The sequence below is a fragment of the Mauremys mutica genome, chromosome 1 (genome assembly GCF_020497125.1).
Source record: "Mauremys mutica isolate MM-2020 ecotype Southern chromosome 1, ASM2049712v1, whole genome shotgun sequence".
NCBI lineage: Eukaryota > Metazoa > Chordata > Testudines > Geoemydidae > Mauremys > Mauremys mutica.
Window position 1 is genome coordinate 268,607,575 of NC_059072.1, and position 20,278 is coordinate 268,627,852.

General features: G+C 44.1%; 1 protein-coding gene across 1 annotated transcript in view; it reads right to left on the bottom strand.

Moving 5' to 3' along the window:
• The window catches only part of CLDN10 (claudin 10), a 106,006-nt gene that overhangs the window by 19,904 nt on the left and 65,824 nt on the right, over window positions 1-20,278 (bottom strand). Inside the window, exon 2 of the mRNA XM_045009834.1 lies at window positions 6-167. Within this exon, the coding sequence (XP_044865769.1) occupies window positions 6-167 (162 nt within the window). The remainder of the gene's footprint in view (window positions 1-5; window positions 168-20,278) is intronic.

Genomic DNA, 20,278 nt, shown 5'->3' on the forward strand with positions numbered 1-20,278 from the left:
TTTACCAGAAAGTATGAAAATCATCCCAGCTAAACAAGCGACTTTAGCTTTAGTCTGATCTGAGCCTCCAACTTTCGTACACTTCATCCCAACCAGTGCAAATATGGAGCCAAAGAATCCAAGACTGACAGCAGCAATCATGAGTCCTCTGCAGGCTTGGATATAACCTGTAATCACAATGTGTAATTCTGATATTAGAATAGCATTAACTAATGGTTTTCATTGTAGTCCCTTTGGTTGACTCTGCCCATGGTTGCACAGAAATAACTGCAAGCAGAATTATGGCCTGGCTTTTCTTGTGATTTAATCTCATTTCTGAGCATGGCCATACAGGGTACTGCATACCACCTGCAAGATGATCAGTCCCTTCATCTTAATTAAAGTTTGATCCAAATCCCATTGAAATTAAAGGAAATACTCCCATTGAGTGCAATGGGCTTTGGATCAGGCACTAAAGCCCAGATCCACAAAGGTATTTAGGTTCCTAACTTCTACTGATTTCACTGGAAATTAGGAGCCTACCTACCTGTGAGAAGCTGGGCCAAAGACCCTGATTTAGCAAAATATTGAAGTGTGCACCTAACTTTATGCACATGAGTATTGATTTCAGTGGAACTACTTGTATGCTTTAAGTTAGGCATATGCTTAAGTACCTTGCTGAATGAGGGCCTTTCTTCAGTGGCACTTGAGGACACCCAGTACCTCAGAGAGGTAATGCCCTTGAACAGGATAAACTGAGTACTATTTTCTACCAACAAACGGGACTGTCCCTATAAAAACGGGACATCTGGTCACCCTAATTATAGTTGAAATATTGTGATAAACAGTACTGTAGTTACGGGTGGGGCAATGCAATATTGTATAATTAAATAATCACCCTAAGAGATTATTCCTTATAACATATTATGGCTTTCATTTAAAATGTATATATACTTGCATTAGTTTTATTTATTAATTTCATCTTGGTACCAGGGGGGCAGGGTGTGTGTGTGTATGTGTGTGTGAGAGAAACATTTCTGGTTGTATTACTATTCAAACATGCTATACTTTACCCATTCCCTCACAGCCTTAATAGTTTACTTAATGATAGATACCAAATAAACTGGAAACCTGTGTAAAAGTACATAATTAATGGAGCGTGCATTCATCAAAATATTTTAAAATATTGATTAGAGCTCCATGTAAAAAGTAACACACAAGAAGCCATTTGCAGTGTACACCAAGTTTTATTGATCCTACAGAACTCAGGAACTATCCTATGTATTCTTGAACACCAGCTAATGGCATTTTATCTATGAACTATTTATGTATATTACACATGAAAAAGCTATATTAAAAGAACATTAGTAAGATTGCAAAGGCACACACTCAAAAGTTAGGAAATGGCAGAAATTAAGTTGCCAGGGAAACCTTAATTGGGCTTTCTTTAATTATTTGACCACATATTTTTTTCACAAGACTCTGCCTCCTTTGGTGCACAGGAGAGACAATGCTCATTTAATGAACAACTATTAAATACTTTATTTTGTCCTCATTGTTCAATGTGTGGCTCCTGGCCTTATTTACTGCACACTTTTCAAATCCTTCTCTGAAAACAGAATTATTAATTTCCTTCATAGGGTTTTCTATGGTGATCATCACTATAGTATCTGAGCACTTCACAAACAATGGATTTACTTGCAGAACACTGCTGTGAGATGGGAGGATGTTATTAATCCATTTTACAGCTGGGGAACTGAGGCACAGTGAGATTAATAATAAAAATATCCTCTAATTTTTGGTGCCGAATTTGAGACACGTAGGCCCTGATTTTTCAGAGTACATAGCATTTATATGGCACTCAGTACGTTCAAAGCATAACTCCCATTGACTTCAGTTGCATCTGTGAGTCCTTAGCCCTTCTGCTAATCAGACCCTAGAGACTCATGTTGGGCACCAAGAAAACGAGGAACACACAATTAGTGACAACCTGTGAAAAAATTGGGTAAAATGACTTACTTAGCATTACATAGGAACTGTATGACAGTCAGAGATAGAATCCAGTTCTCTAGAGTAGCATGCAACTGCCTTGATAGGGTTGACAACCCTCCAGGATTGTCCTGGAGTCTCCAGAAATTAAAGATTAATCTTTAATTAAAGATTATGTCATCTGAGAAAACCTCTAGGAATACATCCAACCAAAACTGGCAACCCTACTTGACTATGACATCATCCTTTTTCTTTCTGAAGTCCACTGACTCGCTACAGACTTTCCAACTTCTGAAATAAATGAGGTGGGGTCCTTGAGACAACAGCCTCTTTCAATATACTACTATGATTCAGCCCCAGAATTGAGTAGAAAAAATAGTATGTGATCATGCCATTAAAGATCACGTAATCATACATCGTAATGCATATGCACAAAGGGGCCAAGTTGAGGTTGCATAGACAACTTTACTTCTGATATTTCCTATATTTTGAGTGCTTGACTTTGCAATCTTAATAATGTAGTTGTAAAGCAATTAAAAAAAGTAAACTGAAAAAACAAATTCCATCATGTGGTATCATATTGACATGTACATGGATCATTAGCAGGGTTGGAACATTTAGATCCACTGCACAGATCTCTGCCTCTTGAGTTAATGGCGTGAACAGTAGCAGTGGGGAGTTGTCCTTCTCTAATTGGCCCAGCAGTAGAAAGGGCTGGTATACCTTGCCAGTAGGTTTCACATCTACTTGTTGACAGCAGAGGAATGGTGAGATTCAAGAATCTTGGATTCCATTCCAGACTTTGGAGGGGAGTGTGCTTTAGCAGACACAGGCCTGGTCTACACTACGCGTTTAAACTGGTTTTAGGAGCGTTAAACTGATTTAACGCCATACCCGTCCACACTAAGAGGCCCTTTATATCGATATAAAGGGCTCTTTAAACCAGTTTCTGTACTCCTCCCCAACGAGAGGAGTAGCGCTAATATCGGTATTTCCATATCGGATTAGGATTAGTATGGCCGCAAATCGACGGTATTGGCCTCCGGGCGGTATCCCACAGTGCACCACTGACCGCTCTGGACAGCAATCTGAACTCGGATGCAGTGGCCAGGTAGACAGGAAAAGCCCCGCGAACTTTTGAATATCATTTCCTGTTTGCCCAGCGTGGAGCTCCGATCAGCACGGGTGGCGATGCAGTCCGAAATCAAAATCCAAAAAGAGCTCCAGCATGGACCGTATGGATGTGATCGCTGTATGGGCAGGCAAATCTGTTCTATCAGAGCTCCGTTACAGAAGACGAAATTCCAAAGCATTTTAAAAAAATCTCCAGACAGAGGCCACAGCAGGGACTCAGCACACTGCTGCATGACAAACGTAACAGAAAGCCAAAGAATCAAATGGACGCTCATGGAGGGAGGGAGGGGGGACTGAGGACTCAAGCTATCCCACAGTTCCTGCAGTCTCCGAAAAGCATTTGCATTCTTGGCTGAGCTCCCAATGCCTGTAGGGTCAAACACATTGTCCGCTGTGGTTCAGGGCATAGCTCGTCAATTTACCCCCCTCACCCACCCGCAGAAGTAAAAGGGAAAAAAATCCTCTCTTGACTCTTTTAAATGTCACCCTATGTTTACTGAATGCTGCTGATAGACGCGATGCTGCAGCAGTCAACGGCAGCATCCTCGCCCCCCCTCCTTGGTGGCTGATGGTACAATATGGCTGATATCCATCGTCATCATCAGCCTTGTGGCAGATGGTGCAGTACAATAGGACTGGTATCCGTCCTCATCATCAGCCCGTGAGTGCTCCTGGCTGGCCTCTGGTGAGGTCGGCTGGGGGCGCCTGGGTAAAAAACAACTGATCATTCCCAGTAGATGGTACAGAACGGCTGGTAACCATCTTCATCATAGCAAGAGGGGGCTGAGCTCCATCAGCCCCCGCCCTTCATGTGTAAAGAAAAGATTCTGTTCTGCCTGGACTATCATAGCAGCGGGATGCTGGGCTCCTCTCCCCCACACTGCTTAATGTCCTTGTCTGGACTTTCATAGCAGCTGGAGGCTGCCTTCCCCTCATTTTATCTCACTAACAAGTCACTGTTTCTTATTCCTGCATTCTTTATTACTTCATCACACAAATGGGGGACACTGCAACGGTAGCCCAGGAAGGCTGGGGGAGGAGGGAATCAACAGGTGGGGTTGTTGCCGGGGCACCCCCTGTGAATGGCATACAGCTCATCATTTCTGCGGGATCTGACACGGAGTGGCTGTGCTCTCTGGTTCTCTGATACACTGGTTCTCTAGTACACTTGCCCCATATTCTAGGCAGGACTGATTCTATTTTTAGATACCATAAAGGAGGGATTGACTCAGGGAGTCATTCCCATTTTTGTCTTTTGCGCCCCCGGCCGATCTCAGCCAGAGGCATCTATGACAGCAGCAGATGGTACAGCACAAAAGCACTGGTAACCGTCATCTCATTGCCAATTTACAATGGCATGGTAGATGGTACAGAACGGCTGATAACCATCTCTGCTATCATGCAAAAGCAAATGAATGCTGCTGTGTAGCGCTGCTGAATCGCCTCTATCAGCGGCATCTAGTACACATACAGTGACAGTGACAAGAGGCAAAACAGGCTCCATGGTTGCCATGCTATGGCGTCTGCCAGGGCAATTCAGGGAAAAAGGGCGCGAAATGATTGTCTGCTGTTGCTTTCCCAGAGGAAGGAATGACTGACGACATTTACCCAGAACCACCCGCGACAATGATTTTTGCCCCATCAGGCACTGGGATCTCAACCCAGAATTCCAAGGGGCGGGGGAGACCGCGGGAACTATGGGATAGCTACGGAATAGCTACCCACAGTGCAACGCTCCAGAAATCGATGCTAGCCTCGGTACATGGACGCACACCACCGAATTAATGTGCTTAGTGTGGCGCGTGCACTTGATTTTATACAATCTGTTTTACTAAACCGGTTTATGTAAAATTGGAATAATCCCATAGTGTAGACGTACCCACAGACTCTTCTGCCCATTCCTCCCAAGTATTGATTAGCACCTTCTGGTCCTTCTCTCCAAACTGTCTGTGTCCCAGTTCTGTCTCTACCGTACATTGCAATCCCATTCTCCTCACCTAGCCAGTCCCAATCTTCACTCCTGCTGAGGCTTTTGATCTCAGTCCCAGTCTCCTTGCCCAGCAAGTCCTAGTCTCACTCTTCTGGATTCCCCACCTCAGTCTGCTTCCTCCAGTCTTGGTCTCCCCCTTTGCTCCTACTCCCAGCCTCCTTGCCCAGCCAGTCCCAGTTCCCTCCCCACCCCCAATCTCTCTGTTTCTCTCCCCACCTAGTTTCCAGTTACCCCATCCCAGTGTCACAATAAAATTGCCCCCACCCCATGGGGTCCCTTGGGTAAGCACCAGCATTGTATATTGCTAACGCTTTGAGACACACTGGAAAGGATTTCAGGAAGGGTTGAAGGTGTGAGTGTGCAGTGAAAAATTCCTTTGCAGGTTGCGAGAGGCTGAAGGGGAAGGAAGGGAGAAGGGAACGGGTTAACTCAACGCTCCAGCTAGGTCCAAAGATAAGAAGCTAACTCCGGCTGCCCAAGGCCAATGCACACAAACAGAGTCTCTGATGCCGAAAAGCTGAAAGCTCGTATCTCAACCCCGACCAGCCGTAAATAAAATAAAAAATTACACTGAACCAAACCACAGGAGCTGCAAAGCTAGTAAAACTGAAAAAGTCAGCAAGTCTCATGTCCGCGAAGCCGGTGTGTTCTGGGAAAGTTGAGGAAGCCACGAAAAGCCAATTGGGACTGGTACAAAAAGCACGGGGGACTGGGGTCCTGGGATAAAACACCCCCGAAAAAAACCCAGGGCCTAAAGCCCTCCCAAAAGCTAAAGCAAGTTGAAAATCAACAGCGGACCTTGAACGGCCTGTGCACAGAACAGAACTCTCGTCCACCCTTCCCCCTCTTCTTCTTACATTACACCTGGGCTTGGCCAGCATTGCGTTGTGTGTGTATGAGTATGAAAGCGGGTGAGGGCTTGGGCACTAACGCTTTCTTCCTTCCTTTGAAAGTGACGTGGGAAGAACCCAGCACTCACCGCTGTTATTTAATTAATAAAGCTTTAAAATTAGTCACTTGGTGTGCGTCTTCATCTCCTCTCCTAACAATCCTGCAGCCTCAGCCTGATCACCTGACACCCCAGGCAGATTGGTAACAAAAATCTGTCACACCACCAGCCCGTGTTCCTTGTCTCTGCTGGCTCTCGGGCCCAGTCTCAGAGCTCTTGCCTCCTGTGGCTTTTTGCTCAGCCAGGCCCAGTTGTCCCCCCTGCACCTGGCCTCCTCCTCATATCTATCACTTCTTCTCTCCTCCCCACCCCCATTCCCAGTCTGAAACACCCTGCCCGGCTAGTTCCAGTCTCCCTCCCTGGCTCCTCTTCTGAACTCAGTCTCTTCTGTAACACTGCCTCCCTATTTCCTTGTCTCTGTGACCAGACAGCACCAGTCTGTTTCCCTCTTTCCCTTCCCTGGCAGCCTTCAATCCCAGTCTCTCCCTCACCCCCCTCCAGGCTCAATGTCACAATCTACTCCACCAGCCCTCCTGCACGACCCCCAGCCCCAGCTCCAGTTATTGTACCCTCTGCCAGAGGCACTAACTCCTGAGTTCCTGGTGGGTGCTCGACCCCCGCTCCACCCCAGTCTCTGCCCCCACTCGACTCTTTCCTCCAAGTCCCCAACCTCACCCCACCTCTTCCTGGCCCCACTCTGTCCTTGCCCTGCCTCTTCCTGCCCCGGCTCCTCGCCTCCCACCCCAGTATCTCCTGCATGCTGCTGAACAGATGATCACAGAGGGTGGGAGGCACTGGGAGGGAGGGGGAAGAGTTGATCGGCAGGGCCCACTGACGGGTGGGAGAGCTGGGGGGAAGGAGGAGGAACTGATCCATGGGGCTGATGGGTGCTGAGCACCCACTATTGGAGCACCCATGGAGTTGGCACCCATGCCTTCTGCATTCAAGTCAGGTGGCTTCCTCCTCCAGTGTGTCTGAGCACCAACAAGGTGGTCACTGAGAGCACAGGAGAAACAATTTCCCTGGTCTCAGGTCTAGCGTCTGGCCCCAGTCCGGCCCCGAGCAGCCAAAAGCAGGGAAAGTCTGGCTTTGCCCCTGTAGCCTTAGGATGGAGGGAACCTGCTCGGTAGGACTGATGCATGCAGTCATGTCAGCACTAGCTTAGGCGCTATGAGGTGCTGGAGCATGATCAGTGAGGGAAAAGTCTTCAGCGATTTTACTTACTAAACTCTAAGAAGTGTCGACTGAGCATGTCTGAACTGTGATTTTTTTTCAATCACAGCGTGGGCTCGTTTTTACAGGAAAAACAAGATGTCCATCCCTGAAACAAAGGCCACTCCTCTGCCACCTTTCAAGTCTGTGCTCCAAAGCATGGCAGTGCTAAAACTTCTTAAAGAAAAAATTCCCAGAATTTTTTTAATGTTGCAAATCAATGTATTTTTCCTTAGCCTCATTCTAAGAAATATTTGAATTGTTCGGGCTGAAATTCCCCCCCTTTTAGCCCCCTTCACCTCCCAAAAAAGGTAGTTTGAGGTAGACACCTGGCATGGATTTTAACTCAAACAGTTAAAGTTTGGTAAAATTATAACTGAAAACAGGATTTTATAATGGGAACTGCCAGGCAAATAAATGGTGCTACCAGCCCTGCCTATAATATAGTTATCTCTTATTTATATAGCACTCTTGTGACAAATGTCTGCTGAAGGAAAACAGTGTTAATCTGAATACATTTGAAATATTTACAAACATCCTATACATAAGTCATGTATACACGTATAAATGTGGCAAAGTAAATGTAGAAAAAAAAAGTGCATAAAAAAACCATACCCAAGACATTTTAGCTTGCTACCAAAGTTGTTACACTAACATTACTGTAAAATAGCTGTGAGCTGGAAAAGTATTCTGGATACTCACATAGTTTTCTAGTTTGCTTCTGGAATTCCTATGTGCAGCACATGTTGCATTTTAAGATGGAGCAGAAGTGTTCTTTTTTAAGTAAGGTCTATATTCCCCCCCTTTCCCCTAGCTGCAGAAAAGCAGGAGACACTAAAAAGTGGACAGAAGACCTAACAGATATTCTCCTCTGGGGATAGAGTTAATGGCCATCCAGAGAGGACAAGAGATGTTCCCTGAAACTTTGTAGAGCCTGAGGTCCCAGTTCTGCAGATCCTGTAGGATATTCTGAGAGAACCCCTCTGTAGAGCCCTGCAAATCTGTGGCTATCCATGGAGCATTTTTGCAGATCAGATGCAGACAGGGCCGGCTCCAGACCCCACTGCGCCAAGCGTGCGCTTGGGGCGGCGTCCCGCGGGAGGGCGGCAGGCGGCTCCGGTGGACCTCCCGCAGACGTGCCTGCGGAGGATCCGCTGGTCCCGCGGCTCTGGTGGAGCATCCGCAGGCACGCCATGTCTGCAGGAGGTCCATGGGAGCCGCGGGACCGGTGACCGCCAGAGCGCCCCCCGCAGCGCGCCGCCCTGCTTGGGGCAGCACAAATCCTAGAGCCGCCCCTGGATGCAGATACAAATTTTGTATCCGTGCAGGGCTCTACCCCTTTGTTATGTTCCCCAGCCCCACCCTCCTGGCAACACAGCTCACCCAGGAGTCAGAATGCCATTGTCTCTCATCTCTCCCATCTGCTCCACATGCACATATTTTGGCTCAAAGTAACTATGGAAGGTGTTCAGTATTGATAGGGTTCATCAGCAAAATGTAGGTAAAACTAAGCATGCAATCAAATTCCCACACACTGTTCTATTGAGCCTTAGAGGAGAAATTCTTCCAATATGATCTGTGCTAAACCACTATTGAATAGATCATAGGAGCACCTCCAAATGTTTAGGGTTGTTCCCAAAACCCAGAAAGAAGTTAGTGACTAAAAGTTATGAGAACAAACCAAAATATTTGGGTATGCTAAGAGTGAGTAATTTGAATGATTTTTCTAGACGGCACCAGCACATATTGTAAAAGGCTTGCCCACTTGTGGGAGGGTTTATGTAGTAAAAGTCACATATACTTGACTTGGATAGAGTGAAATGTTATTAGTAGTAGACTGCCAGGAGAAAAGGAGAATGACAGTCTAAAATTGTTTCAGTTCCTATTCCACTGATAATTAACCTCCTGTTTTTATGCCAAATCCTGCACTCTTATTCACTCTTTCCTCAGGCAAAGCTGGCAATGACGTCTGTAGGAGTGAAGTTTTAACAGGAACTTCAAAATTTGGTCCTTTAAAAAAATACCTAAGTATGTACATATATAGCTAATAAGCTGCTTCATTTTTTAACTGTAGCAATATAAATATTCATAACCTCTCATCACCTTATTTTCCTTGTTTTGGAAATGTGTTTGTGGTAACACCATTTAGGTAAAGCAGTAGATGAAAACTGGCCAAGGAAGCCATTATTTTTGACAGGTCCAATTTACTGCCACTGTTAGTTGCTAATTAACACATTAAGGTGCTGAAGCATGAATTTATTTACCCAGAGGTACTCTAAAGCTTAATTTATGGCTAAATCTCCTAGGAGAAACATTAAACATTTACCAAAAATAACTAGCCTATGCAAAAAACAACATGGCCGAGATTCATTCCTTAGTAAAGGTCAAAGCACACTTTGGAAATAATAGAGGGTAGTGAGACTGCAAGAAATAATTAACTCACTGAAACAGGAAACAGTTTCAATTAGTAGAAATACCATGACTTGGAATATCACTGGAATCTGTTGCCCAAAAGTTCTCAGTTTTGTAGGCCAACTAGACTCAGCTCAATGCAGCTCACCAAAGAAATCATCCAATTAGGGTATTTTTTAATGCAGAATTTAGGAACTAAAATGTTGACAATGTAAATGAAACAAGGGAGCCAGGGAGAAGATTCCATGAGTTCCACTAGGGACCTCATTATACAGCTCGAATTTACCTGGGAGTTACCTAGTTACTATGGTGCCGGGCAATACAGAAAACTGCAAAGCGTGTAGATAGCTGCAGAAGATTTGTTAGAGATTGACTTGGAAATGAGAACCAGGGTAATGATCTTTTTATCCAGTCCAACTTCTGCTTGCTTGGACCAGAGTTAAATTTATTGCATATGAATATGTTTGGTTACAGCAGTGACACATTTTTTGCTAATTGATTTTTTCTTAGACACAAACTAGCTAATAAGAACATGACATTGCTCAATACAATTTAGAAAGGCCAAACAAGTCAAAGGGGGGATTGCCAAGGGGTACTTCTTCAGTATCTTCTAGTGAAGACCAGAACCCCCCCTGTTTCCACACACATATTGCCACCACTAATTATTTGGCACTGGCGTATCATTATATGCATCCGTTGGGCATCCAGATAAACAACAGCCAAAACAGACTGAAAGTGACACATTTTAAATAGAGTAGGAACAAAATAGTTATTAGGAGCATCTAACATGTTTTCACCACATTGTGCATGTTCAGCAACATTCCGATAGAAAACTATTTCAGGGTGGTTTTTTTTTTTTTTTAACAAATAGGTTTTGTCTCACATTCCAAAGAATCTGGTTAGGTAATGATCTTTAGTGTCTCATTGTCGTCATGTGTGACAAAAAGTTATGTGGAGCTCACACATCTATTAACGGAAAAATGTATAATGCTCTGGGGATAGGTGCTTTCAATAAATAAAATAAATACTTGCTACGCTATCATTAAGACTACATCATGGGAAATGGTGAGATAGCTTTATAGATATTGCACAGATTCCCTTTTCAAACACACACCCATAGCATTTGTGGTTCAATACAGGTTTCTAAGCTATAACGCCCCTTTTATTTCATAAGTACATATTTGTTCAGCTATGTTATTTTAACGAGTCATTTGATCCACTGGTGTGGAATGCTGTACATGATATGCTGATGTTGTTTGGTTGTTTTATTATTGTTTATGTCTGTGATCAGCAGCACACAAAATTAAAAGGGTGGTAAATTAAAGGCCTGTTTGTGCCTTCCTTACTCAGGTAATCCTCCACCCCACACCACATGATGATTTTGCCTGTGTAAGAAGTGTCAGATTGGGCCCTTAAACACGATGGGCTATATTGTGCCCATTATACATAGGGCCTAGCAAGAGGCATTATAGAGCTGCATTGTCCCAAAGGAAAGCAAAGGTGTTCTTCCCAGGCTCCCCCACACCCTAATCCCTTCTTTACACATATACACACACAGACTGTTAGTGCAGGGGGAGCATGGACACTGCTACCCACCTTCATGGAGAGTGCAGCACATTCTCTCTGCATGGGGCTGGGTAGCCCTGCTTGCTAGAGCCTGGCAACGGGGATGGAGCAATTGATCCACCTCCTTTCTTCCTCACTCCCTCATGCTTCCCTACCCAGGGGAATAGGGAGGATGCAGTTCCTACATTGCCTTGATCATAGGAACTGGAATTCAGCTTAGTCCTAGGAAGGCCATGCTGGGGGAGATGGGGGAAAGCTCTCCTTGGCAGATTCTCCAGCCCCCCACAGAAGGGGAATGTGGGCATAGGTTTGGCTACTGCATCTGTTGCTACTCAGAGCCACCTGCCAAACCTCAGCTTCTCCTCAGTCACTCCACATCCTGCCCTGGCTTTGAGGGACGATGCCATTCCTAACACTCCCCGTCATTCACTCACATTGTGTCCTGAATTTGGCCCTACGTTGTTTATTATTAGAGCTATTGACTGCATTCCTGCTCCTCTCTAAGTTATTAATTTTGTCATGGAGACCAGATCAAGCCCTGTAAGTTTTTCATTTCAAACTAGTTTGTGCCCAAGTGAATTGTAGCTACATAATAAAAACTAAACATTCAGCTGCAGATCAATTAACTTGAACTGTGCTTGCTAGGGAGAGTGAAGCAAACTACCTGATAGTCCATGTCTTATTGATCTTGTATTTTAAATTTTTCTTTCTGTCCTATCTTTTCTTCTCTTTGTAATTCTGATTGACCAAATATTACTGATCCCACAAGCTTTATTGTTGATTTTACATACCTTAATAAAAAGTAAGCCTGGAACTAAATACCCATTTAAAAAGAAGATTTAGTAACCTTTAGGGCTGTCAATTAATTGCAGTTAACTCACGCAATTAACTGAAAAAAGTTAATTGCGGTTAAAAAAACTGAATCACGATTAATCGAAGTTTTAATTGCACTATTAAACAATACAATACCAATTGGAATTTATTAAATATTTTTGGATGTTTTCTACATTTTCAAATATATTGATTTCAATTACAACACAGAAAACAAAGTTTACAGTGCTCACTTTATTATTATTATTACAAATATTTGCACTATAAAAATGATAAACAAAAGAAATAGTATTTTTCAATTCACCACATACAAGTACTGAAGTGTGATCTCTTTATCATGAAAGTGCAATGTACAAATGTAGACTTTTTTTGTTACATAACTGCACTCAAAAACAAAACAATGGAAACCTTTAGAGCCTACCGATCTGCTCAGTCTTATTACTTGTTCAGCCAATCGCTAAGAGAAACAAGTTTGTTTACATTTACAGGAGATAATACTGCCCACTTCTTATTTACAATGTCACCTGAAGTGAGAACAGACGTTCCCATGGCACTTTTGTAACTGGCATTGCAAGGTATTTACGCACCAGATGTGCTAAACAGTCGCATGGCCCTTCATACTTTGGCCACCATTCCAGAGGACATGCGTCCATGCTGATGAAGCTCATTAAAAAAAATAATGTGTTAATTAAATTTGTGACTGAACTCCTTGGGGGGAGAATTGTATGTCTCCTGTTCTCTTTTACATGCATTCTGCCATATATTTCATGTTATAGCAGTCTTGGATGATGACCCAGCACATGTTGTTCATTTTAAGAACACTTTCAGTACAGATTTGACAAAATGCAAAGCAGATACCAATGTGAGATTTTTAAAGATAGCTACAGCACTCAACCCAGGGTTTAAGAATCTGAAATGCCTTTCAAAATCTGAGAGGGATGAGGTGTGGAGCATGCTTTTAGAAGTCTTAAAAGAGCAACACTCCAATGTGGAAACTACAGAACCCGAACCACCAAAGAAGAAAATCAACCTTCTGCTGGTGGAATCTGACTCAGATGATGAAAATGAACATGTGTCAATCCATACTTCTTTGGATTGTTATTGAGCAGAATCCGTCATCAGCATGTCCCCTGGAATGGTGGTTGAAGCATGAAGGGACATATGAATCTTTAGTGCATCTGGCATGTAAATATCTTGCACCATTGGCTACAACAGTGCCATGAGAATGCCTGTTCTCACTTTCAGGTGACATTGTAAACAAGAAGCGGACAGCATTATCTTCTTCAAATGTAAAGAAACTTATTTTTCTGAGCGATTGGCTGAACAAGAAGTAGGACTGAGTGGACTTGTAGGCTCTAAAGTTTTACATTGTTTTATTTTTGAATGCAGTTTTTTTAACATAATTCTATATTTGTAAGTTCAGCTTTCATGATAAAGAGATTCTACTACAGTACTTGCATTACGTGAATTAAAAAAAAATTTCTTTTTACAATGCAAATAGTTGTAATAAAAAATAAATCTAACGTGAGCACTGTACACCTTGTATTCTGTATTGTAATTGAAATCAATATATTTGAAAATGTAGAAAACATCCACAAATATTTAAATGAATGGTATTCTATTATTGTTTAACAGTGCGATTAATCTTTTAATTGTGTGATTAATTACGATTAATTTTTTAATCACTTGACAGCCCTAGGAATTTTGAAAGATGGCCGAATGGCTGCAGCCTTTTAATACGATCCTCCAACTGATTCCAATGAGGAGGATTGCAGCACCAGTGCTGCCTTATTGAAGTCAGTGAGCCATATCCACACCTGATGTAATTTATCATGGCATAATTTAAATCAATGGAGCCAAGACAAATTACAGTATCTGAGGATCTGGCCCTCTGACTCTACGCAAGTGCCGTGATCTGCTCCCATGGAACAAGTGGCAGGATTCGGGTGTGAACTCCTCTATTTGTCCATAAATGAGGAACAGCATAAGCAAGAGTAGTTCAAGGTGACCTACATTAATCTGTCACTGTATCTCTGATCAGCTCTAGAGGGACCTTTTATAGGAGAGATAAGTTAAAGGTTTTATATCTCATTATTAATCCCCTATAGTCATTCAGCTCCCAACCATTTTTAAAAGGCAGTTTCCACATCAGAAATATTATTGCCCTCTCTCACAGCCACGTGACAAAAGGACGCGTGCTAATATATCAAATACTGTTGATCCTAATTTGTTTTACAGAAATGATTATGCCTGTTTTAACACCTTCTGTCTGCCTAGGTATATATTTTGAATATCAGCAGGTTATCTCAGAGGTTATCTGTAGTGTTAGTGGGATATATTGTAGGACCATTGCACTGTGATAATAATCATGTTATTAGAACTTCAGAAATTGCCTAAATTTCCTTCATCATTTTCAACCCTTCAAATAAAAAGTTGAGCAACAGTTAAATATAACAGGCAGTAGATTAAGCACTGAAACAAGTAACATAGCAACCAACATATTGTCTATAAAGTTTACTCAAAATGGTGTAAAGGTTTTTTAAGAAAAATCCTTTCTGCCTAATGATTGTATATGATTCCTCTTAAATGACACAAAAGTAGATATTTGCAGCAATAAAATAATATTTAGCTTTAAACACTGTATTAAAATTGAAAGTTTTGATTCTGTATTGACGATCCCTTCAAAACTAAGCAGTGTATATTTGTGCCTACCTACCTGTTGCAAGCTTTTAAACTACTATATATCAATTAAGTAATTACATCTGAGTTAATAACCACTTAGTAAAAAGGAAAAGAACATTAATGACAGAAGAATTACATTCTTCCTCTCCAATCACTGCAAAAACATAAAGGAAAATATATCAATAGCTTAAAAACAAATAAGAGAATAGAAATAATAGCTTCCGTTCTTTTCTTATCAACTCCAGATGCACTGTTGAGCTTCCAAGTGGAAAATAAATAATTCTTGATAATAGGAGAAAGCAGGATGTAGAATTATATTAATGTAAACTGTATCTAGTGAAATATCTTTCTGTTAATTTAAAAAAAGTTGCCCGAGGAAAGTTATAAGTTCATCAAGTAATATTTAAAATTTGCATTTAAGATATGATTTTCAGCAAGATAATAATAGAAGGGAAACAATTCATACTGGGGGCTATTTTAAAAATGTTCCAGTGGGTGTATAAAACGTGCTTCCCTACTGCCGTGGGAAACAAGCACATTCTTTATGGTTGATAAACAGGTATTTTTACATGCAATGTTTGAAACCATATTTTATTCAACCGTAAAAAGGCCAGGATTGTTTCTCTCTGTGTAGGTATTATGTTGATGCATTGATTTGAAATACAGATTATGCTGATATACCAAGCAAAAGAATGCTTCCGATGACAGGTAAGTAAGACTTGTTGAATAGCTAAAAACAGAGTTAAACTGCACCAAACAGAAATTAAACTGCTGAGAATATTCTGAGAAATCCCTCCATTAACCATGGCTGCTACTGTCATCCCCCCAAACTCTCTCATTCAGAAGCTGAAGAGGCCAAAATATGATTTCTGAAAAGGTTTCTTCTGGTCTTTTTCATTGCTATAAAGAGCACTCTCCCGACCCCAACAAACAAACCCTCATAATCTCTCCCACCAAATAATGAACCTCTTGCCTCCCGAGCTGTAGCAGATCACTAGAAAGGCTGGCTAGAGGGTGTCACCCCAATGCCAGCTCTTCTCATCGGGGACCCCCCTAAGAGGCCTCCCCAGCTGTGTTGCAGCAGGCCCTGTTGCTCTGGGGATGTGTGTATATAGTGCTCCATCAATGAGCCTAGCCCCTTTTCGCTGGAGGCCAGCAGCTCAGGGGGGCTGCTTACTAGCCAGGGGGACTCTGGGCGCCTACCCCAGCGCAGTGGCTGACAGACAGACAGACAGAGAAGCAAAGAGGTATGAGAAGCCCCAGCAGGGGCTGGTGCAGACCGTCCAGTGCCAGCATGGAGGGGAAGTCCTTGCAGTTGGACACGCCGGTGGAGTCGGTCACGCAGGTCTTCCAGAGGTTGGCCCAGAAGGTGGCGGTGGTGATGACGGTGCCGTCGATGGAGGAGACCTTCCAGTAGTCAGTGGGCAGCGTGGAGGAGACCAGCACCCAGCCCGAGATGGCCAGCAGGAAGGCGATGATCTCCGCAGCCAGGCTGGCCATGGGGGATGCTGAGCGAGCGGAGCCCGGGGCGCCGGCGGCAGGAGGCGGCGGAGGGGAGCGGTCCCGGAGCTGCAGGCGCCCGCTGGAGGAACTGCACAGAGCACCTGGCCCGGCCGCCGCCCCGCTTTGCAGCCGAATCAGCAGAGGGAGCTGCAGCCCCAGAGACCCCACCCCTGCAGCCCGCGGAGCATCCTCCCCCTGCCTGCGAAATCCTACCCGGGGGGAGACTCGCCACTTCCTCCTGCGGCGCCGGGAGAGCCCCAGCCCCCCTCCCTCCCTCCGTCCCCCAGCCCCAGCCCAGGGGCGCAGCTACTTTTCTCCCTCCCTCGTAGCCACTCGCGCTAACTTTATCCCCAGAGCCTCCTTTCCCCTTAGCAGCCGCGGCTGTGATGTGTCTGTGTTGCTTTTCAATCACAACGGGACCAGGCTGAGAGCCCGAACGCACCGGATCCCTGCCAGTGTTTGTAGCCAACCCCCCCAAACGCTAATGGCTAAATAGAGGACAGGTGTAGACGCTCTGATTGCACCAATACAAACTGGACCATGACACCTCCCAGCATGACAGCACCGCAAAATCTCAGGTCTGGCAGCTGGACCTGATGCAGCCAGTTGGATCCCACCAATCCCACTGCCTAAATCAGGGATCGGCAGCCTTTGGCACACAGCTCGCCAGGGGGCTGTGGGAAGCGGCACTGGCTGAGGGATGTGCTGGCTGCTGCTTCCCACAGCCCCCATTGGCCTGGGATGGCAAACCACAGCCAGTGGGAGCTGCGATCACCCAAATCTGCAGACGCGGCAGGTAAACAAACCAGCCTGGCCGGCCAGGGGGCTTACCCTGGCGAGCCACGTGCCAAAGGTTGCCGATCCCTGGCCTAAATGGAGAACAGAACATGTTTGGCCTATGTTTAAATCTGGGTCCTGCTGCACCCCAGTGCAACAGTGCTGAAAAAACTTGGATGTGGCATCTGGATCCTGCCAAATCGTGGCCACAAACCCAGTAATGGTTGTTTCTACTATTCCACTAAACAATGTGCACCCAGAATATCCTGGGGTCAACTCTCTACCAGGGGCGGCTCTAGGAATTTGGCCGCCCCAAGCAGGGCAGCGCGCCGCGGGGGGCGCACTGCCGGTCGCCTGTCCTGTGGCTCCGGGGGACCTCTTGCAGACATGCCTGCGGGATCCCGCGGCTCCGGTGGAGCATCCACAGGCATGCCTGCGGGAGGTCCACCCGAGGCACGGGACCAGCGGACCCTCCGCAGTCATGCCTGTGGGATGTCCACCCGAGCCACGGAACCAGCGGACCCTCCGCAGTCATGCCTGCGGGAGGTCCGCTTGTCCTGCGGCTCCACTGGACCTCCTGCAGGCATGACTGCGGAAGGTCCGCCGGAGCCGCCTGCTGCCCTCCCGGCAAAATGCTGCCCCAAGCGCGCGCTTGGCGCGCTGGGGTCTGGAACCGGTCCTGCTCTCTACTTTGCCATTTGTGTCCTAGATTCTCTGGATATTTGTTGACCACTTACCCTCCATTCTTACCATCTAAAATTTAGTACATAAATAGCTTCTGCTAGTCCACCAGAGTAATCCAGATCCCAAAGCACCAGAATATTGTTGTATCAGGATACATCATGGTCTGCACTTTCTGTCTGCCCATATAGGTTAGCCAGAGCTATGGCCTTCCCTTGATTAGTAAGGGGAAACCCTAATGTGGTATTGAGCTGCTAGCCTATAGATAGCGAGGAGGTGCTAGGATTGGTGAGAGTGCAATGTATATACACTCATCTCTCCTATGGAGAGTAACTTGTTTATGGGATGTGTTTATATCTTATTCGGCAATAGCTATTCCCCTCAGTTTTGGCTGGTCGACAAGGCTTTAGAGGAGGGGCTGCAGATCCACTGAAACATTCCTGTCTATCCAACATTTCTAATCAAGCCTTTGTAATGGTCTGCTGTAGTTTGGATAGGAAAAGTTTAATTGTTGGATGGAAATTATTATAAGAGGGTGTTTTGTTTATTTGTTTGGAAGTTTTTTGGGTGGGGGGAGGTAGAAAGGGGTTGTTCTTTATAGTTAGGAAAAAGATCAGGAGAAACACTTCCGGAAATCACATTTTGTCTTCTCTTGTGAATGTGAGAGTTTTGGGGGATGTCACTAGCAGACATAGTAGATTTCTTAATATTTTCTCAGCAGTTTAGTTCTAGCTGGCCCACTTCAGCTTTGTTTGTAGCCATAATGCTAATGGGAGGGGACCATGGTGAAAGTGCCACCCCCAAGGTTTTTGCATTAGCTCAAAGTTGCATTGGCTGTGGAGCCACTGTTAAGCAGAGGTCCTGTATTAAGTCAGTACGGCTGCTGCCGGAGCAGTCTGAAGTGACACTCCAAATGGGTGGTCACAATGACACAGAAATCTGACCCAGCTGCCCCTCCATACAGCTGGAAGGGCAGTTGGATCAAACAATGTTGTAACCTGGCATGTGGACACTCTGTTCCTGTACTGTACAGTAGAGCACAGGGGAATCCAAAGAGAATTTGGCTCCTGGTGGCACTGGCTCATGCATTGTGTGTGGTTAATAGAGACAGGAGACTCCCTGGCCAAAGGATACCTGGGGTCCCTGAAGGAGGGGAGAAGTCAAGTGGGGACCATGGTCCCTGCCAAGGGGAAGGAGGGGAAACCAGAATTTGCCCTCCTCACAAGAAATATCTGAATTGGTGCCAAAGGTTTTTAGCCCTTTGTCAAGCCTTATTTATCAGCTATGGGAAACAAGAGCATTCCTATGCTCCATATAGCAACCTAATCTATATTTTAATTAAATGTATGGATATGTATTTCTACATATAATCATACACAACACACACAGAGAAAAATCCTTGCCAGTGTACATTTGAATAAAATAAGGTTTCAAACATTTCTCGTAAAAATGTGTGTTTATCGACCATAATGAATAAACTTGTTTTCCAGGGCAGTGCTAAAGCAAATGTATAAACTCATAGAAACATTTAAAAAATAGCCTCCAATATGAATTGTTTCCCTTCTGTTACTGATTTTTCTGAAAATGAGAGCTTAGATGCCAGACATTTTAATATTGTTGCCCCAACTTTTTAATTATGTGTTGAACTTGTAACTTTCTACCTGCAACTTTTTTAATTAACAGAATGATATTCCACAAGCTAGAGTTTGCATTAATATAATTCTACATCCTGGTTTCTTCTATGGTCAATAGTTATTTATTTTCCCCATTTGAAAGCTCAACAATGCCTTTGGAGTTAACATGAAAAGAACACAAGTTAATTTGTCTTTTCTCTTATTTGTTTTGAAACAATTGTTACATTATCTTTTATGTTTTTGCCAAACAGGTAGTGGGGGAAGGGGAAGAACAAGCCTTTACGTCTTTCTTTTATAATGAGTGTTCTTTTGCTTTTTACCAAGTGGTTATTAACATTAACGTAATTGCTTCATTGATATATAGCAGTTTAAAAAGCCTGCAACAGTTAGGTAGACAGACATGTTTCAGAAAGTCTCTGAGGGAGTGTACTCTGTTCCCAGTTTCTCACTCTATTGATGGTCTAGCGGGATATTATCAAGATCTATATCCACAGCTACTGATACAGTGGTTTCTGAATGCCCTTGCTCTGACTTTGCCCTTCCAGGTCACTGTGGTTCACAGATGACTTGCAGAGGATGAAAAGAGAGGGAAGAAGCTTATAATACCAGTGGATGAAGTCCCAGATTAAGTCTGATCTATATGACATAAATCATTTAAAAAAATCTTACTTGGAAGCTGTGCAGGAGAGGGTAAGTTTTGTCTCCGTCATAGTACTGCAGTGTTATGCACATTTGAATTGTTTTGGGTAGTGGATAGCTTGGTTAATCCAATCTACCTACACTTGGAAACTGAATCGAGTCTTTTTTCTTGTTGTGAGGAATTTGCTGATTACTGTGTTGATAAAATTGTTGGTTGTAGGTGCAGCTTGTTGAATTCATGGATGCAGGATAATGTCTGGAGGAGAAAAATGCAGATCATTCTCTGTGTTTTGGTCAGTG